Raw genomic sequence first — 22,839 nt, 5'->3', positions numbered from 1 at the left:
TCTCTAGATCTTATTCCTCTTTTTTAATTCTTCCATTTTCGGTTATTACTCACTCTGCATCACTCGATATCTATCCTCGATCTCTTTCTCTCTCTCGTTCAATATCTATCTATCTATCTATCTATCTATCTATCTATCTATCTATCTATCTATCTATCTATCTATCTATCTATCTATCTATCTATCTATCTATCTATCAATGTATCTATCTATCTATCTATCTATCTATCTATCTATCTATCTATCTATCTATCTATCTATCTATCTATCTGTCTATCTATCTATCAATGTATCTATCTATCTATCTATCTATCTATCTATCTATCTATCTATCTATCTATCTATCTATCTATCTATCTATATATCTTTCACGCTCTCTCTCTATCTCTATCTATCTATCTCTTTCTCTCTCACTTTCTCTTTCGGTTTTAGCCAATAGCACATTGCCCTCGATTTTTCATATAAAAAAATTTACTCATTTTTTTTCTATTAGCCCCCAGGAAGGTTTTATCTTCTCCCATTCCTCTTCCCCCTAGGCTCAACACTGACCACAGCTCTCGAGTCTGCAATATTTACCCTCAGCCAACGACCTTGAAAAGCCATCTCCCCCCATCTCTCATTGTAATGGCCCGCTAACTGTTAATACTATTGACTCAATTCTCCACTTTCTCTGGTACAGTGGACAAACTGGGTCTGGGATTAGGATGGGAGAAGGGGGCGGTGCTGGAGCGATGCATGAATGAAAACTCCCTCGCCCTGGTTTTCTCTTTCTGCCTCATCCGAAATTCCTTTTATCAAAGTTCCAGGGCCCATTTGATTTGTCCACTTTCCTTCCCAGGACCTGTTCAGGGCTAATTTCCAAAGTGGAACAATGTTCTGTTTTGTGGAATTATTTGATACGAGACTAAATAGGTCATGCAAGGTCAAAAGAGCAATGGAACGGTAGAGGCTTCAACAGGAACAAGTTTATATGTAGGTGTCTAGGTCTACATCAATGTCTAAGTGTGTCTAGGTCTCCATCAATGTCTAAGTGTGTCTAGGTCTACATCAATGTCTAAGTGTGTCTAGGTCTACATCAATGTCTAAGTGTGTCTAGGTCTCCATTAATGTCTAAGTGTGTCTAGGTCTACATCAATGTCTAAGTGTGTCTAGGTCTCCATCAATGTCTAAGTGTGTCTAGGTCTCCATCAATGTCTAAGTGTTTCTAGGTCTCCATCAATGTCTAAGTGTTTCAAGGTCTACATCAATGTCTGTGTAAAGGTCTCCATCAATGTCTAAGTGTTTCTAGGTCCACATCGATGTCTAAGTGTTTCAAGGTCTACATCAATGTCTGTGTAAAGGTCTCCATCAATGTCTAAGTGTGTCTAGGTCTACATCAATGTCTAAGTGTGTCTAGGTCTACATCAATGTCTAAGTGTGTCTAGGTCTACATCGATGTCTAAGTGTGTCTAGGTCTACATCGATGTCCAATCGTGTCTAAGTCTACATCAATGTCTAAGTGTGTCTAGGTCTACATCAATGTCTCAGTGTGTTTAGATCTACATCAATGTCTCAGTGTGTCTAGATCTACATCAATGTCTAAGTGTTTCTAGGTCCACATCAATGTCTAAGTGTGTCGCGGTCTACATCAATGTCTAATAGTTTCTAGTTCCACATCAATGTCTAAGTGTGTCTAGGTATACATCAATGTCTAAGTGTGTCTAGGTCTACATCGATGTCCAATCGTGTCTAGGTCTACATCAATGTCTAAGTGTGTCTAGGTCTACATCAATGTCTAAGTGTGTCTAGGTCTACATCAATGTCTAAGTGTGTCTAGGTCTACATCAATGTCTAAGTGTGTCTAGGTCTACATCGATGTCTAAGTGTGTCTAGGTCTACATCAATGTCTAAGTGTGCCTAGTTCTATGTATTGAGCTATACGTTTATATCTATGTGCCTAGACAGACAGACAGACAGAGATAAGATAAGACAAGATAAGATAAATTAAGATATAAGATAAGATAACAAAACATAACATAACATAAATATTATTGTCCATCTCAGCCCTCGTACTATAACGTTGACAATATGGACAGATGCAAATACGAACATCATTCATATCCGCAACATTCACACACACATACGCGCGCGCGCGCCCGCGACTAGCGCTTTATTAATTAGGAGCTCTATATCCTTCTCGGCGACAAGTGACCTTGAAACACCATAACTGAAAGTGGGAAAAAGGAGTTTTTAAATCTTTCTGATAGGTAGGAAAAAAAAAAGATATGCCCTTGTTATTGCAGACATTACACTGAGGATAAAGTAACAGTGAAAAAATCTAATTTGGAATGCACTTGTCTCAGATTGTTTATTTATAGGTCGGGAAATTCCACAAATGACGCTGCCCCAACCCGCCAAGAAATATTTGTGTACTAGACAAGAATAAGACGCAGATTTCTTTTGCAAATCTGATTAGAACAATTGAGGAAACGTTCCAAGATAGGATAACTCTTTTTTTTTATATATATAAGGGGAAAAAAAAGACAAAAAGAAGTCTGTGGGTCAGCTGACAGGCGGACAAGACAATAGAGATGGATTAATAGATAGAGAGAATTGAGACTACTCCGTGGGGAGTTGGCCTACTGGGCAGTAATGTACAAACCAATTTGTAAATAAATTGAAAGAGGTGAACACAGAGAGAGAGAGAGAGAGAGAGAGAGAGAGAGAGAAAGAGATGGAGAGAGACAGAGGGAGACAGAGACAGTGGCGTAGCTAAAGATTTGGAGTCCGAGAGACTTGACCTCTTTAAGGGTTTTGCATTTCGACATCATGACATAAGATAACGGCGTAATATTTAATGTAAAAACAAATTTCTAACATTCGGGGGCCCCCCTCAAGTAGGAGACAGGGGAATTTTCAAATTTGTACGCCCTCACCCCACCCTAGTTACGCCATTAGACAGAAGGAGAATGAGAGAGAGACAGAGAGGGAGAGATAAAGAGAGAGGGAGAGAGATAAAGAAAGAGGAGAGATAGAGACAGAGAGAGAAAGAGAGGGAGACAGAGAGAGAAAGAGAGGGAGACAGAGAGAGAGGGAGAAAAAGAGAGCGAGATAAAAAGAGACAGAGAGAGTGGTATAGAGAGAGAAAAAAAGAGAGACATAAAAAAAAGAGAAAAAGAATGAGAGACAGAGAGACAGAGAAGGACAATAAGAGAGAGACAGTAAAGAAAAGAAAAAAACTATTAATGGATGGATGGGACACTCCGATTGCTAGTAGAATAGATAGATAGCAATGTTTCATTTATATAATCCTCTGTTTTAAAACTGTTCGTATTCCAACATTCTATTATTTTGACTGAGTCACATTTCAGCACTGGCCTGTCGCCCTTATAATACACGTCAATCTAAAATATAATATTAATAATATATATAATTTTCTGAGTTCAAGATTTCTCTCAAAATTATTAAATATCGGAAGAAAGACACAAAAAAAAATGAAGCTAGTTGACAGGTTCATTTTCATTGGCTGAAAGAGTTGATGGGGAGATAACTCGAGCTGTCCAAAGATGGACAACTGCAGATCATTGAAAGACATGTATTAATACCGAAATGTCTCAGAAGTGTAAAAATATTGAAACAATATTTTAGTTGCCAATAAAATAAAAATGAGAGAGAGAGAGAAAGAAAATGGAAAGGTAGAAAGAGTGAGAGATGAGGAGAAAAAAATCAGAAAGAGAGAAAGAAAAAAGGTTGTTAACAAGAAAGAGAGAAAGGAAGAGATGCGAAGAGATAATACATAGAGAGAGGCAGTAATTGAAAGAGAAAAAGGTAGACTAGTTTTGACTTTACATAAAAAAAAAAGAAAAAAAATACTTATACGAAGTGTAGTTGCAAAAATTAGTTTGGATCAGTCGTGTCATTAAGTTTGTAATAGATCTAGACCAACAGCAATAAATCTGGGGCGATTAGACTAACTGCTTTTGTTTAACCCTATTTCTTGCTTTTAGCTTTCTCAAATCTCTAGGACCCTATCACGTGTCTGGAACAGCTGGGACGGTGGTGGGGATGGGGGGGGGGGGGGGAGAGAAAGAAAGAAACGTTTAACCTTACAGACAGACAGACAGACAGACAGAGTTGAAATAAACTTTATAAAAAAAAAACAACCTACGTAAAGGAAGTATACTTAGTACATGAGAGATACCAATGGGACTAATGACAGGTGAGCCAGAAAACTACATTAGGACATAGTACACATAACACAGGTTAGTGGTCAAATACAACAGAGTGGTCAGACACAACAGAATGGTCAGATAAAACAGAGTGGTCAGACACAACAGAGTGGTCAGAAACAACAGAGTGGTCAGACACAACAGAGTGGTCAGATAAAACAGAGTGGTCAGAAACAACAGAGTGGTCAGACACAACAGAGTGGTCAGACACAAAAGAGTGGTCAGACACAACATAGTGGTCAGACACAACAGAGTGGTCAGACACAACAGAGTGGTAAAATACAACAGAGTGGTCAGACACAACAGAGTGGTCAAATACAACAGAGTGGTCAGACACAACAGAACAGTCAAGTTAGTATCAAGACTAGGATTTTGAGCAGTAAGAAAGTACACTGGCACACTGCTACCTTTTTAAAAAGACTGGACAAACATTGAGTTAATAATCAAATGAGAGTGTAAGGGGAGGCAACACATTTAAAATATAATACGTAACAACCAAGAGCTATGGAACCTGAAAACCAGCTACAAGAAAACCACAACAAAATTGAAACAAAGCACACAGCAACATTGATATTCGAAGATGTGAAGTTCATTTCAATGATTTATTTCTCAAGTCCGTAGTAATTTTACCAAATTAATTATTCAGTACTTACCGTCTATTATAGCGGTTTTTGTTTTTTAACTTTGAGTATTATAGGTTCTGTGTTTTAATTTTTAAAATACTAAAGTTAAATATCTACCAAATTTTTCTATCTGAATGATAGTTTTTGATATTAAAACTTTTTTAGCACTAATCAATATCTTATAACCACAAAGTTTTGTTTGAAAAAGGGGTCTCACTGATACTTGATAAATAAGAAAAATATAATATAATTGCTAGTTCCCTGCGCCGCACAGACGACACATCGGGTCGTAACGGTAAACATATATTTGTAATTAATTCATTAATCAATGAAGTGAGCTTTCTGAAATTTCCATTAAAAAGTTTTGTCACGCAGCACAAGGTTATGTGCGAAATTTTCAGCTCGATAAGAGAATGAAAATTTATAAATTATTTCATTTTTGTCATGGTTTGACTACGTAGGAAGTGCAAGGACCATAAAACAAAATCATAAATTAAAATTTGGAATAATGATTCTTGGTTTGGCGCCATCAATTTTAAAACGACTGTGGTTCTTCTCATACAGTTTGAATGGGTAGGTGTATTGTCGGATGGATTGCTGGATGGACGGGTGGATTGTGGGATGAATTGTTGAATGGGTAGGTGGATTGTTGGATGGATTATTGGATGGATAGGTGGATTGTGGGACGAATTGTTGAATGGGTCTCCACTGCCCTCAGGTTGCAACGTTGCAGGTCAGAGATCAGGTCTTCACTAACGATTGATCTAGGGTGGACAAGCCTGGTCATTAGCTATGGTCAAAACACTGTCCCCCTTACAATAATTTCCCCCATCTCCACGCAGTTCTTCGGTCAATGGGAACGACAAATCACCGCTTCAGTGTAAGATCAGCAACAAAATTCGAACCCGGGGCCCCTCGGTCCGGAAGCTAAGCTTTTTATAAACAACAACAGCAACCACAACCCATGGTAGATTATGAGAAACCTTTTATAGGTAGCGGAAACCCCAGCAAAATATAAGAATATAGCAACTGAATACTTATTTCGTTATGTGAATATGTTTTAATGGTCGGTTCTGTTTCTATTGGGAAATAGTTCTAGTCATATACCGGCTTTTACTTACGTCCACATACAGAGAACGAAAACACAAAAAAAAAAGGTAAAGTCGATGGGTCATTAATGTTTATAATCTACCATCCCAAATGCTATATAATATATTATTATTATTATATATATAAAATCGGAACAAATAAAGGTCTTAGAAAATTCCAATACCAGAACTGGAACCCGGGCTTAGAGTATATGGTATCGTGTGCCAACTCGCGTGTGTGTGTTATTTTATGTGAATGCCTGTTTGTGTAACTGTTTATATGTGTGATTTCTGCTCTATTTGTGCATTGTTCAGGCGTCTCTGTGAGCTCGTGTGTACAACTTACTCTGGCTAGTTTGTCTCCCTTAATATGTTTACGTATAATATAAGTTTCGTTCGGTCCAAGATTCCATTTAGTGTCCCCAAAGAGCATCTGTAATGAAGTTAAAAATATCAACAAACATATAGCGAAGGAAAAACAAAATACAAAATTACGAATGAAAAGTTAATTGTGTATGACTACAGGCCCTGTGTCTCTCAGACATGTTAGTCTGTCATGCACGTCTCTCTGTCATGTCCGTCCGTCAAGTCATTAATATATCTCTTTGTCATGCTTGTCTGTCTTTCAGGTGTCAAATCTGTTTATTGAGTCTATCTTTCGTGTTTAGTCTGTCATGTCAGTTTTTCATGTCTGTCAAGGGTATATATGATGTCTGCCTTTCATCTAATACCTAATAATCATATATTTTATACTTACTTATATTTATACCCAATAATCGTGTCTGTTATACTTCCTTATGTTTTTACCTAAATCTCATGTCTGTTAATTTACCTTATGTTTTTACCTAAATCTCAAGTCTGTTAATTTTCCTTATGTTTTTACCTAAATCTCATGTCTGTTAATTTTCCTTATGTTTATACCTAAATCTCATATCTATTAATTTTCCTTATGTTTATACCTAAATCTCATGTCTTTTAATTTACCTTATATTTATACCAAAATCTCATGTCTGTTAATTTTCTTTATGTTTAATATTTGTCATGTCGAAAGATCGAACTAATACTAACCAGAATTCTTCACAAACCAAAACTTCTGTACCCACAACATGTTTTTCACTGGACCCTCAAAGCCAGGTCTCTCACTATAAGCTACATCAGCTTTAACCATAATCTTAATTATCAACCACGGTCTTATCATGCAGTTCCTTTAAATCTGTCGTTGTTTTTTTTCAGACGGACATAGACAAATGAGATGCCAAACGGTACGACATAAACGTAGGATCCAGACAGACTTAGACGTTTACTATAAATGAAGCTATACTAGTATAAGGGTGTGTGGGGGGGGGGGGAGAGGGGGGGACTGGGGCTACTTCTTTATTTCAGACTTTTTCATATCGGACCGTAAAATCCGCATCAGCCTGGCCAGTTTTTGATTGACCAGCAGACATCTCGAAGGACGATCCAATTGTCCAAGGCTCGGGGAAATTGAAGAACGGCATGGGTGGAGGGGTGGAGGGGGGGGGAATCAAATTATTGTATTTGGACAGGGCGGGGAGGGACGGTTGGTAGGGTTTGAGAGACAAATGTCATCCTGATGAGTTTTGTGTGTTGATTGTGGTCTCTCTGTGTGACGCAGGTGTCATCTGATGACACGTGCTGGTTGTGGTCTCTCTGTGTGACGCAGGTGTCATCTGATGACATGTGTTGGTTGTGGTCTCTCTGTGTGACGCAGGTGTCATCTGATGACACGTGATGGTTGTGGTCTCTCTGTGTGACGCAGGTGTCATCTGATGACATGTGATGGTTGTGGTCTCTCTGTGTGACGCAGGTGTCATCTGATGACATGTGGTGGTTGTGGTCTCTCTGTGTGACGCAGGTGTCATCTGATGACACGTGATGGTTGTGGTCTCTCTGTGTGACGCAGGTGATTATATGAGACGTGCTATTTGTGGTCTCGTTGTGTGACGTGTATGTTATTTGATGGCGTATTTTGATTGTTTTCTCTCAGGGTGATGACACAGATGTCATTTGATAACATGTGTTCTTACAGATTTGCATAGTACAAAGAAGATGTCTCTTTTTTTTTAAATAGATGTGCAAGCAGAAAATAAGACTAGATCTACACGCTGGCGCTTTATACTGAATTCATACAAATATTCTTAGCATTATAAAATGACATTTAACTTTTGGAGACTTCGGCGAAACTTTCGCTACCGAAACAGTTGTCATTAGATACGATCAAAATATGCGAATTCCCTGTCTCTATAAAGGAAACCTCAGAATTTGCGCTATTCAGTTTTAGCTTTATCAACATAGGAATACTTGGGCCTTACGGCTCTTTTCTTTGCCTCTTTTGTGGGCTTTTTTTTTTTTCTGAGTTTTGTTTTTTCGAAGATTGGTTACTAAAAAATGCTAAGGCATTGGATTCTTAAATTTCAATTTTTGTAACTATTTTAGGTTTGTGAGTTATTGTATAAACTTTTAATTCTTGGTTGCTACTACGTCTTACCCTGTAGTTAAGATAGTCTCGCGGCCATGTGTTTTCAAATTCTCTTTCTAGTGAACCCTGTAAGTGAACCCTGTTTGTATAAGCATAAATATAAATGATATAAGGTGGGTGCGATTACCACAGAAACAAGAACATGTTCTCTTGTTTACTTTACATTTACTTGGCTAAAGGAAAAGTAATTGTTGAAATCCAAACCTCTGCGGCCATATCCACACATTGGAAAGATTTCGGGAGTCAACACAAAGGAAAGTCTGAAGCCTGGGATATTTACACAGAGTGTGTCACAGAGCTTCACACACACTGGCAGAAGCTGCTGTCCAAGCCGTAACCGCATCTGCCATTCTTTTGGACACATTAGCCTGCGTAGAGTTGGCACACAAACTGGTGTGTTGGCGGCCTGTTTCCAACCAAAGCTAGCGTCATGGCTTTCCATCTCAATGAGATGATCAATAGTCCATTCGCGACTGAAAGAGGCCATAGACATAGACCTGGATAACAGGATTGTCAATATGGTTAATAAAACAATGTTTTGAACTAATAATAATGAGATAATAAGACTCTTGAAGTAGCGGTTCTCAAACTTGTGTGTTCGCGTCTTGTGTCCACATTACTTCTTGAAAACATTTTTTACATTTCAAATAACTAGTCTTTGATCTATACAACAGTAATATACTTTGCTGCGATTTTCCGCAGTTGGTTTGCCATGCAAAATATCTTCTCGGGTTGAATATTTCTTTTCTTGAAATGGTCTCAATGTTTTGAAACAAGAAATTAATCTATTCAGATAAAATAGCCAAATGAGAGAACCCTTATTCATCCGGCTCAGTTCAAATCCTGGTGCTCGAGACGTCTGCTTTGATGACCTTACATTTGCTATAACGACATGACATTAGCTGTAATCACTTGTCATCTGTTGAAATCCTTGAAATGCTTGGTCGTAGTAATGGCCACATTATCTTACCGTAAACTTTTGGTGAAAGAAAGTGAAACCTTAGTCGTCTGCTGTAACAACCAATCAAGGTTAAGGAATAAGTTTTTATTTAGAAAAAAAACTTGAGTTTTTGTAGCATCCACCACCTGAGATTAAACTCCTATAGGAAACAAAGCAGGAAGGACTACTCCTGTAGTTCTCTGATAAGAAGCTGGGACGTACGACTTAGCTCCCTTACAGATCGAGTGACTGTTCAGACACGTAGCTCCCTTCCCATTAAAGTTCGGAGTTGGGGGACACAAGATATGCAACGCTGTTTCGACGCTCTCTCCACATTGACGGCATCGGGAGTCATAGTTCAGATGGAATCGGACAAAGTATGCCCCAAGAGCAAAGAGGTCCGTCCTACATTGCGCAATGAAGGCCTGGTCTGGCCTCCCCAACTGCCACCACGGATCATCGCGATCTGGGAGACGCTTAATCTGCCAAACACCACGAGTCCTCTAAGATTCCTTGCAAGCTTTAAAACAAAACTACACAAGAATACAAGGAATATGAACCTTTTTTTCACCAATGAACAGAGAAAGATGTAATGAAAGAGAAAAGAAAGAGAAAAAAGAGCGGGAAAAGATGCGGGAAATAAAAAAGAGAAGAGAAAGAAAGTAACAGAGCAGAAGACAAACAGAATGAAAGACAGACAAAAATAGAAAAAAAAAAAAGTAAGGAATTCAAACTTCTCTATGCTTGAGTACTTTGCCTTAAGATATTTGTTCTTCGTTTTTGTTACCCAGGAGTCCCCTCAAGGGAAATATCCGGCCAAACGACAAAGTTTAAAGTTGAAACTATTTTGTTAAGTAATTAGCTTCTTCCGTGTTGGAGGTGAGTAATTTTTGGGGAGATTGATTTGTTTTTCAAATTATTGACCCAGGATCTGAAGAATGGGTCTCTCTCCAAGTATATATTTTATTGTCTATCTATCTATCTATCTATCTATCTATCTATCTATCTATCTATCTATCTATCTATCTATCTATCTATCTATCTATCTATCTATCTATCTATCTATCTATCTGATAGAAAAAAGATATACAAATCAATGTCTATATTTATCTAAATAGATTGTCGCCTGGTCGTGCGGTTTGCGCGCTGGACTGTCGTTCAGATTTATCGATGGTCCCGGGTTCAAACCCTGCCCGCTCCCATCCCCCGTCGTCCTGCGGAAGGTTTGGACTAGGAAGTAAAATTATCTTCAACTCTGAAGGAAAATCCGAAACATGTAAGACAAACAAATAAAAATACTCTATATGTTTGAAAGAATGTTTCTATTTTTGACTATTAAAGATCGATATGGGTTTTGTCACACACCTAAAATTTATTTCATTTGAACATGGGAAATATAGATGGCGGCAATTCTATAAACATTACATGATCTCATTTCGGTGTATCCGGTGTATAGTGTTTTTTATTCGTTTCCGGTCTATTTCGATGCCTTCCCTTTACAGTACCTCTTTTTCTAATGACTATTTATCTCCAACGCTCTGGTCTATTTCTTTGTATGTATGACATGGGAAATTGATCATAATGTTTACAGGTTTCAGAACTAAATGTTCGAGTTAGCCTTTGCTCTTTTAAAAGCTTAGTTATTTGTCTTTTGGAAGGACATACATTTATTCGTAAGCAAAGTTCATAGTTCAAAGTAGATAGCTCAATTTTTGTATTTTGTTTACATTGATGATCAGAGGTGTGTTTCTATCATGGATGTACGTATGTGAGAGTGGCCGTGGAAGCGTGTGAGTGGATATCTGTCCTCTCTGATAAGTCTCTGTGTAGATGTGTGTGTCTACACACACTGGAGAGCGCGATTACTCCGCACGAGAGAATGCAACAGATGACTCTGTCATTATTTCGGCAGACGTAAGGTTTGGAGGGTACTTTGCACGTGATCGATGCGCGTGCGGTGAAGTAATTCTCCGCACTCTTCACGAGTAGACAAAAAGTAGGTTTGAATCTGCTCGCGCTTTTAGCGTACGTACTTATCTGCGCACTCTTAGACTAATAAGACCTTGTGTGCAACCGTGCGAGATGATCATGGTAGGATGGCAACTGTTGCTAGATTTAGAAAAAAAGCCAGATTGTAAAAATTTAATTCTCTCTGCAATCACAATGCACAATCCGACGGAGTGATTCATTTTGCTCATTTGTAGTTAACTTTTCCTGTTTTGATTAAACTTCTAGAACTTTGTTAAAAGAAAATATTTTATTTGGTATAGAATTGAAGGGGAACGCATGCTCTTTTTATATAAAAAAACATTGATGTTTATATAAACCAAAAATTATGTTAATAGGGTCAAATCAACGATTGGATCGTCAGTAAGGAGAGAAAGAGTCGAGGAATCGATTTTTCCTTTTTCTTTGAGACTGTAGCAGGGCTGCTTGTTGACTGGGGACTGTGTCACTTGTCTAGAAATTCGACAGTTTATGTATATCTTTGGAAAAAAAAATACTAGCTAATTGGCCACACTGAAAACTCTGGTTTGACAGTAATAATTTTTCAAAATATAATAACATTAAAATAGTATTTGGTCTGGGGAGCTAAATAATATTTGTCTTGATCACACATACGTCATCGGATATTCCCGCAAGTATTTATTAAAGAATTAAATAATTAAATAATACGTCATCGGATATTTCCGCATGTATTTAGTAAAGAGTTTGATAATTAAATTGACGTATGGGAACATTTTGCGCACCGTCTTGAAAGTCTAGATCTATAGGCCTATTACCAAACTAGAATCTCCTACGCCATATATCTATATCCAGTATTTCAATTTACCCTAATGTCATTTAATGTTAATGTTATAATGTCTGGATCTGTATCACCAAGCAAGAAATATGTATACATGCGCGTAATCAGATTTTTTTTTCGTTTCAGTTGGGGGAGAGATAATATATTTTTACAAAGCTTATATCAACTCGCTCTCTCTGTCCGTCTGTCTGTCTGTCTGATAAAAAGTGTGTGCACGTTATTTCTCCCACACCCATTCACACAATTATTCATTAGAATAGAGAAGACATGAATCAATTTTTAAAAAGTAACCAATTAGTCAATTTATTCCTTGTAATAGACTATTTTGTTGGATACCAAAAAGGGAAACTAATCCTTCGGTATTCACAGATATGGCTAACTTTGTTAGGTTTCGTCCCCTTAAATAACTGTTAACGCTATTTCTCCCTCACACATTCTCCAATCAAGTTGATACTTAAAACAAATATTTATTGTAACTAACAAAACATAAATCAATAAGGTAAAATACCCAATTAGTCAAGCAATTATTGGAAATTAATTACTTTGTTTGATATAAAATAGGGGAAATGACTTGTAAATTATTGGTAGATATAGTTTTAAGGGCGGAGTTCTTCCACTTTAAATAAGCTTTGGGATTTCTTTTTATCATTAGTGGCTACATATATTTTTCTTGTTAATAATCAATCTTAAGTATTTTTAATGTGTTACTGGTAAGCGGTTTTACTATATTCTTCCGATTGGAGGAAGTGTCTTTTTTAAACTAGTATTTTTTTTTCTTTGTGGTTTTCTAACGATTTTTCTAAAATCTTTAATTGATGAAAAAGTCGCACTCAACAAAACCAGGCAAACAATGCATGAGAAGACACAATCTCTTCAAAGTTTTCCTTACAACACCTCGTCCTCTGTCACTTTCGACGTCATTTTAGATGTCACCCTTGACCTTTCAACTCTTTACGATATCCAAAAGACGTGTCTGTATTTGCGATCAATGTCAACAAAACCCTTGTCACAAAAACGTTATATTATTTTCTATGCCATCATGTTTGAGATATAAATGAAGATTGTTTTTGTGTCGTGATTGGTGTCAGAAGTGCGACATTAATTCAGAGTTTTTTTGGGGGGCGGGAAAATGTAAATGTCGTGTACACAAACAAATATTTGTCAGCGCCAAAAAATGTCTGACAGCCAAGTCTTTGACTTGCTCAGCTTTGATGAAATATTTAGACAGAAGAATGTCTTTGATAAACAAGTCTTCGGAGTTTTTTTTTTCCGAGTTCTCGTTCAAGTCTCATCAGCATCATCTCGCAGACGTGATCGGATGTTGTTCCCTAAAATGTAAACGTGACGTGACATTGATAAGATAAAGAGCGAAATCTCCCAATCCTGGAATGTAGGGTTGAGCTAAGAACGTTGGAGCTTAACTCTTTTTGCCCAGAGTTGGAGATGGTTAAAAAAAAAGTGCACTGCCATGACCTCAACAGAACGTTTATAGCCACACCTTCTTGTTAGATCAATACTTTATGTCAGAACTCTGGCTTCCTGCTTTGTTTACAACGTATTTTTATATCATAATTACTTTTTTTAACATTGGAAATCTGGAGATTTCAAACTCTTTTGAATTACATCTTTGTTGGGGGGGGGGTGAGAGATCGAGTGAGGGGTGTCGCTGAGGGTTTATACCTTTTCTGAGACTATTAAACTATTTCGAATAAACACTTTGAAGAAAAACGACGGAAGTCTACTGGCTGTAGACGCAGATGTGCTCAGAAGGTGGACAAAATATTGCGAAAATCTGTATAACTTCATGATAAATTCCAATTACAGTCTAATGAGAGGAGGTGCGGTGGCTTAGCGGTAAAGCGCTTGGCTTCCGAACCATGGACTGGGATTCAAATCCTGGTGAAAACGTGAATTTTCAATTTCGGGATCTTCGGGCGCCTCTGAGTTCACCCAGCTAATAGGTACCTGACATTAGTTGGGGAAAAAGTAAAGGCGGTTGGTCGTTGTGCTGGCCACATGATACCCTCGTTAACCGTTGACCAAAGAAACAGATAACCTTTACATCATCTGCCCTCTAGACCACAAGGTCTGAAAGGGGAACTTTACTTTTTTACTTACAGTCTAATGAACAAAACTTCTTGGGACAAGATAGACCTTGGCGAGACTTCAATACTAGAGTCATCAGAAATAAAGAGGCAATAAGATCACTTAAAGGTAGAAAGCCCGCCAGGAATTGGTAACATACCATCAGAATTTTAAGAATACGTCAGCACAGGAGGTCGTCTTCGAAGAACAGGCAGCCTTCAGAGAAGGTATAAGCATTGCTGAACAAATATTCAACCTTAGACCATTAAGGAAAAATCCCTTCAACACCAAAAAGAAACTGGTACACAAATTCATAGACTTAAAAAAAAGTTTTTTGATCGGGTTTGGCATGATGGCGTGATGTCATGTGACAAGAGATGAGGGAGCCCAACAAAGGTAAAACATCACTGATGTTAGGTCATATCACAACATTGGACATTGTGTGCAAATTAACCTTCTGAGTAAAGTAAAGAAGGGTCGTCCAAAGAAAACTTAGCTGTACAATGTAAAAGAATTCACCAGCTTCTCCCCTGATATCCCGCTACGAACGGCTGCTGACCAGTTGATGGATTTGTTGTTTTTTTTTTGCGAAATGTCACAGAGATCCCTTCGACGAAAGTCAAGGACAGACGAGATGAGAATAAAAACTTTCTAGACACAGTAAAAAGTAATATTCTTCACTTCTGGAGGTGGTGCTCTGCTGGGAGATATGAGGAAACTATAAGTGATGCATTTAGCATAGCCCGGTTCTTTAAACCGTTTGGATTTCGGTTACTTTGAAATCTTTTTACAATACCTCTATTCAATTCGTAACTTCGTTGAAACAAAAACGGGAAACTTCTGGGTTTGTGCACGTGATTATCGAAAATGGCTCTAACAATTTCACTAGGAAGTTGACAATTGCTTCTTTACATAGTTGGGAACAGAATTAGAATCCAGTTGGGCACACTGGGGAAACTCTGTTTTCTTTTGAAATTTGGCTGGAGAACTAGAAAATGTTTATCTTGAGTGAATTATATGTCTTCGGGTATTTCCGCATTAATTCAAGAGTTTAATAAATTAATGTTCAGGAATATTTGCGCACTGTATTCTAGGTCTAGCTCAATGACATAAATAAATATAGACTGGGGAAAAAACAAAACTTCATGTAACTTGAAAACATGTATATCTATTGTTGTCGGATTTCCGAATTCTGAAAAGTTGCATGATCTTCAGTCTTAGAGATTAAACAAGACTTCACTGCTGTATAATAAAGTACACAAAATGTCACAAATTTTAGTTTCATAAAACTCTTTTATCGGCCAGTCTATATTTCTTTATGTTTATGGTCTAGCTCTAAAGGCCTGTCATTGAATATTATTAGAAAGTGTACTAGATCTATAAATTCACTTGACCACAATTTTTTTTCCTCGGGGGGGGGGGGTTATTTAGTGTTCCATTTTATTTTAAATCTAAAATTCAATAGTTATTAAGAGCAAAAAAGGCTTCAAGGTTTTAACATTTTTGAATAGCCATGTAGAATATGTGTGTAGTGTGATTTTTTGTTCTATTATTTTGTTATTGACGTACTATTTTGTTTACCGTCTTGCTGACTTCCGCCTTTAGATGTACTATTAGTTAGCACGATAACAAATGACTTATGGATATTTAAAAAGGGTTTCTATTATTTCTTAAGTTTATCATGAGCTTTAAAAAAAAAAAATGGAGTTAAACCGAAGCAAAAAAAATAGTTCTGTTATTCAAAACAATGTGTCTCCTTTTAAAACTTTTTAAAAAGAAAGATAGGCCTACAGAGGGAATTCCTAGGAGAGGGAAAAATACAGAGAAAGAGATATAGAGAAAGAAAACAGAGAAAGGAAAAGAAAGCTGGGGTGGGGGCGGACATAAAAAGAAAAAGATATAACGAAAGAAATAAAAGGAGGGACAATGAGCGAGATAGCTAAAATTATGGAACAACATGAAACATTATACTAAACAATTATTATCAAACATAAAATAAGACCACGAGCGCCACACCACTTTGGCTCGCATCTCTAAACGAGAGGCTGAAATAAGTTGTAACAATGGCTATCTTAGTCTACATTCTTTTTCATTTGTATTTAGTTCATAAATAATTCATTTAATGTATTAATTCGTTTCATAGCCACACCAAAAAAAAAAAAATCAACTGTTAAATTTGTAATTCACTAATCAGGAGGGTTTCTTTTTTTTTTAACCATACAGAAACAAGACTTCCATGTAAATAAATGTACGCCATTTTCACATCATTTACGTCTTACATCAAGATGTTTCGTATAACAAGATGAACATACGCTACCATATTAGTTTATACAACGTAGGGACGCTCCCAGGGCATTGTTTATTTATTTATAAGACTTTTTGTTCCACAGCATGTGATTGTCATTGTCAGCCTACAACGACAGATAACGCAGCCTTGACATTTATTGAGCTGGATCGCTCGTTACTATTTGGCGTCAACTGAGCCTTGGCGACGAGCCAGGTGGTAATATTTATAAGCTGATCATGGCTAGCAATAGGTAAGTTTGGTCAAGTCTCTTTTTCCATACGTCCTGCCAACAGCGAAACATTGTAATATGTTGATAAATATGAGGGTTGAAGATGTTAAAAATGTGGAAAATTGTGACACAAATGTGGAACCGAAATGTAAAGATGTATTTTTAAAGGTCTGAAACTGGCCTATATGCACAGCATCTACGCTCTTCTTACACAGAGATGACTACGCTTGCTCCGTCATGTCACTCGTATGCCAGACGGAAGAATCCCTAAAGACATACTATACGCTAAGCTTGCAGAGGGAGTCAGACCCAAAAGGCGTCCAAGACTAACCTACAGAGATGTCTGTAAGCGAAACATGAGAACCACGGGCATCGACCAAAGTATGTGGGAGGAGATAGCCCAAGACCGGACAGCATCGGGACAGACTCTACGTGCTGGTACGAACTTCGCCGAGTGCAAAAGAAAGAAGAAAGCTACCCTGTCAGCTAACCCTAGGACAGATGCACGAACTGTGGCAAACTCTACCGCTCCAGAATCGGTTTGATCCGTCACACCAGATTCTGCCCCAAACCAAAGCTACTAACTCGACTTGGTGCATCTATTGTCTTCTGAGACATAAGAAGCCATATATATATATATTCTTTTAAACGAAGTGTGCGTACACATTCTTGATTGTTTCTCGTTCCTTTCATTCTTTTTACCATCGACTCATTTGTCTCTTCCCCCCCCACACGTACATTCTCTGGATGCTCCATATCTATTTAGTAAATGGATCATTCTTGATTTCCATTTTAGTTCTACCTTTCCCTCTCTTTTTCTTTCTTTTTTTTCTCTCTTTCTCTTATAAACTCACTTCCGTCTTCTCTCTTAATTTGAGCCTTTATCTATTTTTGCAAAGCTTATAGTTTTATATCAATTTACTCTGTCTGTCTTCCTGTCCGTCTGGTAAAAAGTTTGTACACATTATTTCTCCCACACCGAATCCCGAATCAAGTTGAGATTTTGCACAATCAATTCTTTTACCTAGCAATAAGAGAATAAATAAAAATCATTAACCAATTAGTTAATTAACTGTTGATAATTGATTATTTTGTTTGGTATTGAAAACAATGGGAAAGAAATAGTACTTGACAGAAGTGGTGGTATATGTTGAATTAGTCCGCTTTACAGTTTGTGTAGAGAATTAGGTGACACTAACAATTGATAACTATAAAACCTTGCATGTTCATAAGCGCTTCGCTGGCACAGTGGTTAGTGTAATGGATTAAGGCTTAAGCCCTCGAGTTCAAATTCAAGTCATAAAATATTTTTTTTATATAAAATGCGTTTGAAAAGCGATCACGGTAACATACACCCTGTGACCCAGAGACCCCATTCTTTCTCCTCCACCCCACTCCCTTTCCCAACCGGTCCAAACAAGTAATAGCTTATTGAGAAACCTAAAAGAATGAAATAGCGCTAAACAAAAACAATGGTAAAAATATTTCTAATCCCACAGATTTATTGTTGTTGGTCTAGATCTATTACAAACTTAATTACTTGACTGATCCAAACTAATTGATATAATTACACTTCGTAAAAGCTTTGTTATTTATTTTTTAATATCTTCTTCTTGTGTCTTTCTTTTCTCTCTCAATTTTTTTTGTCTCTTTCTGTCTGTCTGTCTCTGTTTCTTCATCTCCTAGACCAGGGGTTCTCAACATGGGGGTCGATTGACGATTTGCCAGGGGTCGCCTAAGACCATCGAAAATATGGATTGTTTTTGTCCATTCTTCTATTGCTGTGTGTGTGCTGGGGGGAGGAGGGGTCGCCGCAGAGTGGGGGATTGTAAAAAGGGGTCGCCGAGCATAAAAGGTTGAGAACCGCTGTCCTAGACAATACTGATGGATTTCTCTATTTTTATTCTATCATTCTCTTTCTCCCCCGCTTCCCCACTCCCACTGTTTGCAGCTTTTATTCTTAGCTATAAACGGGGTTGAGCTCCGCCATAGTACTTAGGTGTCCCAGGCCCGGCTGGGGGAGAAAGAAGGAGGGTTGGGGGTAGGGCTAGCTACCCTACCCTGTAGAAAACCCCACATGCTACTGAAACACCAAACAGCATAAACATCGACTCCAGTGACCAACTGATAACAAATGATAATAAATGATAATACCCTACGCGCTCCTGGATTTGTTATCCGGAAGCTTTTCTTGCATTAGCGCATAAGAACGTCAGAAATCTTCCTGGTTCTCTACTGTTGCCCCCCCCTCCACTCCCCACAATTAATTGCTTCATCATTGCTCTTAATGAGTACAATAAACTTGATCTGCTCCATCCAATACATGGTCCCCGCCTCCCCCCCCCCTTTTTTTTGTGCCCCATCCTGAGTCTCGTAACGTGATGTTCCCATCCCCCCCCGCACCTCCTAAGTCGTATCGCAATAATGTCAGGTAGCAATGCACTCAATCAGCAAAATGTCTTCCTATGTCTCGTGGGCGATCGCGGAGTCATAAATATCAAGGTCGATGTCAGCACGCATGGTGGCTTCTACACTTTACTCAACAGAAGACAAGCAAAAATAAAAAAAATAGTTTAAAAAAAAAAAAGGTTATATAAGGGGATAATCCCTGCAACATATCTCAATACTACAGGGTTTAACTCCCTTGATTGAAGTTTGTTAGAGGTAAGGAATATTTGTATAAAAATTTAAACTTGATCCGAGGATGGGAAGCTGGAGAAAAAAACGAGTATAAGATTTGTACCAAACAGACAGACTGACAGACAGACTGAATAATTTAATATAAGATTTGTAAAAATAACAACAAATAAACTATTAGTGGCCCAGTAATGGCCTCGAAATGTTTTTATAACTTTTAGGTGGTGTCCTCAATTGACGTCTTCGAAGAAAGCATCTTCCATTTCTCCACCATTTCTCTGCATTCTAGAAAACTAAATGTCGCAACATTGACGCCTCGGTACCAACTCTCCCGCCATTCATGATTTTATATTTGTTATTGTTTTCTTAGTTAAACTCCATAGTCCTATTAATTTACTGCCTAGTAAGCATCATCTTAGAGGAAAAGAGAAATTCGTCTAGACTTGAGCATACACACTGTATGCTGAGTGACGTGGTTTAACAGCAAGAGAGACATTTGACGTGGCGTCTAAATAGATAGGGTCTATAACTCCTTTCAGTAAATAAAAAAACAAAAAAAAAACGATAATTAAAGGTGTGAATGGCGGATATAAATATATTTAATTGAACAAATGAAGCAACGCTGGTCTATGAGACTTACACACTTTTTTTTTTACACCATAGAACATCGATGTCCTAATGGGGGAGGAGGATAATAGGGCAATAGTATGGTGGGAAATGTTTAAATGGGGAATTTTTAAAAATTTTTTTTTGGTGGGGTGCTAATGTTGTTCTGGTTATTTTAAAATAGGTGATTAATATGGGAAACTTGGAAAATGCAAGAGCTAATGATTTGCTATGCATAGCGCTGGTTGAAGTAGAGTATACTTCTTTTCACAAATAGAAATTCATCAAAATCTAGATTGATTATATGACAATAATAATAATAACAAAAAGTGATAAAAATAATATATATATAAATAATGATAATAATATATAAATATAAATAAGGCTATAATATAATAAATGTCAATTCAAATGAAAAAAATAAATAAAACCCCAAACTGGTGTTATTTTCCTATCCCGCGAACCCTTAGAGAGACCGGAAGGAGCTAAAATTAAACCCTACATGAAAGAGGTTTCAGAAAGAGTAATATGACGTTAGGGGCACGTGACACGAAGACACAACGTCCAAGAGAGACACACGACGACACACGGTGCATGCACAACTTACAGGGGCTGTCTGGTTCCGACAAGAAAAGAACGTAGCAAGACAAAGGAAAAAAAAAGAAAAAAAAACATAAATAAAACCCAAAAAACTTAGACCTCATGCTTTTTAATAGTATAGCAACGGACTGAGAATGAAAAAAAAAAGTATTATAGGGTCTCTATTAACTAACTAGAAATGTTACTATGTTTATGCATTTTAGCGTCAGAAATTGTGTTTATTGCATTATGCTAGCAGTGGTGTGGAGTTAAACAAAAAGTACAAATATATCTAACGAATTCTTGAACAAAAAAAGCTTTGGCGACTTAGACTTTAATCAGTCTGTCAGTCTATGACCTATTAATAACTTGCTCTCACTAAAAGTGCAATAATTAAAATGCCATATCTACAGCAGTTATTATTGAACTTTAAATCGTTACAAATAGTAAATAGTACAAAACAAGATAATGATCATAGCAACTTCAGAGAAAGTAAACAATAATCTAGAAGAAAATAAGAGTACTATGATTAAACAAAGTATGCTTTTTGTTTTTCTTTTTCTTCATCTGAACTAGTTTAGAGTAGTGTTTTAGGCGAGACCAATCGTTATAGCAGCCCTGAACACTGACCTCTGACGTAGCAGCTAGCTATTGGTTTTCAATTCCCACAGGCTGTGACGTTGCAGGTCAGTGTTCAGGCCTTCTATGATGATTGGTCTCGTTTTAAGCGAGTCTGTGCAAGTCTCGTGCATTAAATGTCTTATTGAAACTTCATGCTTTTTATTTGGTGGAAAATGACTATATGGATTTCCGTAGAAGTGTGTTACGTCGTCAGGGGGCATGCGCGTTGTTACATAAAGTGTCAAGGTCGCTTTACGTTCATGGGAATGCGGAAATGACTTGTATATGTACATCTGATGGTTGGGCAGATTCAAATGAGTAAAGGGGGGGGGGGGGGAGTTAAAAAGAAACATGCCCGAAATAAGTCACACAAATTAAGACAGATTTTCTTGTACTATAAACGTATTCCAATCTAAAAGACTCTTGTACAAAAACTTTTGATCAAAAATTAAAACCTCATTACAGATTATTGAGTTAATGCTGCCACTGGGAACACATTGACAAATTTACATTCTACACACTTATCTACAAAAACATACAACAATGATGATTTGTATTGTTGGGATCATCTAACAACAAGATTACAACATTCTAAAGCTACACATAGCACATGATAGTACAATGAATATTTTAAGTTGGTTTGACTTCATAGCTTCGTGAGGTTAGTATAACCTATACAATACACAGACCTATATACACAGATAAATATACCTGGATTAAAATATTATATTACTATATAGATCTGCCTACATTAGTAGCCTAGTGAACAAGTTAATAGCCTAGTCAGCAGTATCGATAGAATTCTAGTTACTAAATAAGTATCAAGCCTTATTAACAGCTTAGCAATTAGAATAGTTATTAATCTAGTTTGTAGACAACTTAGTTATGTTGTTAGTAAACCAGCCATAAACAATTAGCTCATTAATTAAAATGTATGTCCAAGTGTCCAGCGTGTTTAACAGAAGACAAAAAAAGCCAAGACTCTGAGGCTAGAAGGTCATATAAATGTGTAGCACAGCACTAGTACAGATAGGTCTTTAATATCTTTGTACCATCAAGATAGGATTAATTTAACAGCTGCATCTCTTATGACTAACGGTGATGAATTAGAAACCAATTAATAAATGATATCTTTATCGTGTAATTTTTTTGAAAGTGTCAAAGACATGTACTTGTTTAAAAACAATAAATTTTGGTGTAAAAATATCCATTAGATGATAGTTTTATTTCCATACCGAAGGGCAATACGCATGAATATACTCGAATCAAGCTCACGCGCGCACACACACACACACACACACGGACATAACTGATCCTACTCTTTCCAGAGCATAATGTTTACTATAATATTTGTTGAGTTTTTAGAGGACCATTTCTTTTGTGGTAAACGGCAATAGTCATTTAAAGGGAGGGAAGAACAGAATCAGACACAGGGGAACATAAATGAGGGGAACAAAAAAAAAGAGAGAGAGGAAGAGCAAGAAGGAGGAAGATAAAAAGATCGACGGAAAGATAGAAAGGGAGAAATAAACTCAACATAAAACTTTGAATAGAAAAGAAAGAAAGAAAGAAATAGAGAGATAGGCCCTACAGAGAGGCCATTTCTAAGAGAAGGAAAAATAAGGAGAAA

General features: G+C 37.2%; 1 protein-coding gene across 4 annotated transcripts in view; it reads right to left on the bottom strand.

Annotated features, from left to right (window-relative positions):
* The window catches only part of LOC106067792 (calbindin-32-like), a 189,053-nt gene that overhangs the window by 17,632 nt on the left and 148,582 nt on the right, over positions 1-22,839 (bottom strand). For 3 of the 4 annotated variants that reach the window (XM_056035416.1, XM_056035417.1, XM_056035415.1), the window contains exon 10: positions 6,266-6,352. The exons of the other annotated variant lie outside the window; for it this stretch is intronic. In XM_056035416.1, coding sequence (XP_055891391.1) covers positions 6,266-6,352 — 87 coding nt within the window. The remainder of the gene's footprint in view (positions 1-6,265; positions 6,353-22,839) is intronic. 4 annotated transcript variants of the gene reach the window in all.

Source organism: Biomphalaria glabrata, chromosome 7 (assembly GCF_947242115.1).
Source record: "Biomphalaria glabrata chromosome 7, xgBioGlab47.1, whole genome shotgun sequence".
Lineage (NCBI taxonomy): Eukaryota > Metazoa > Mollusca > Gastropoda > Planorbidae > Biomphalaria > Biomphalaria glabrata.
This window is presented reverse-complemented; position numbering and strand designations above follow the sequence as displayed.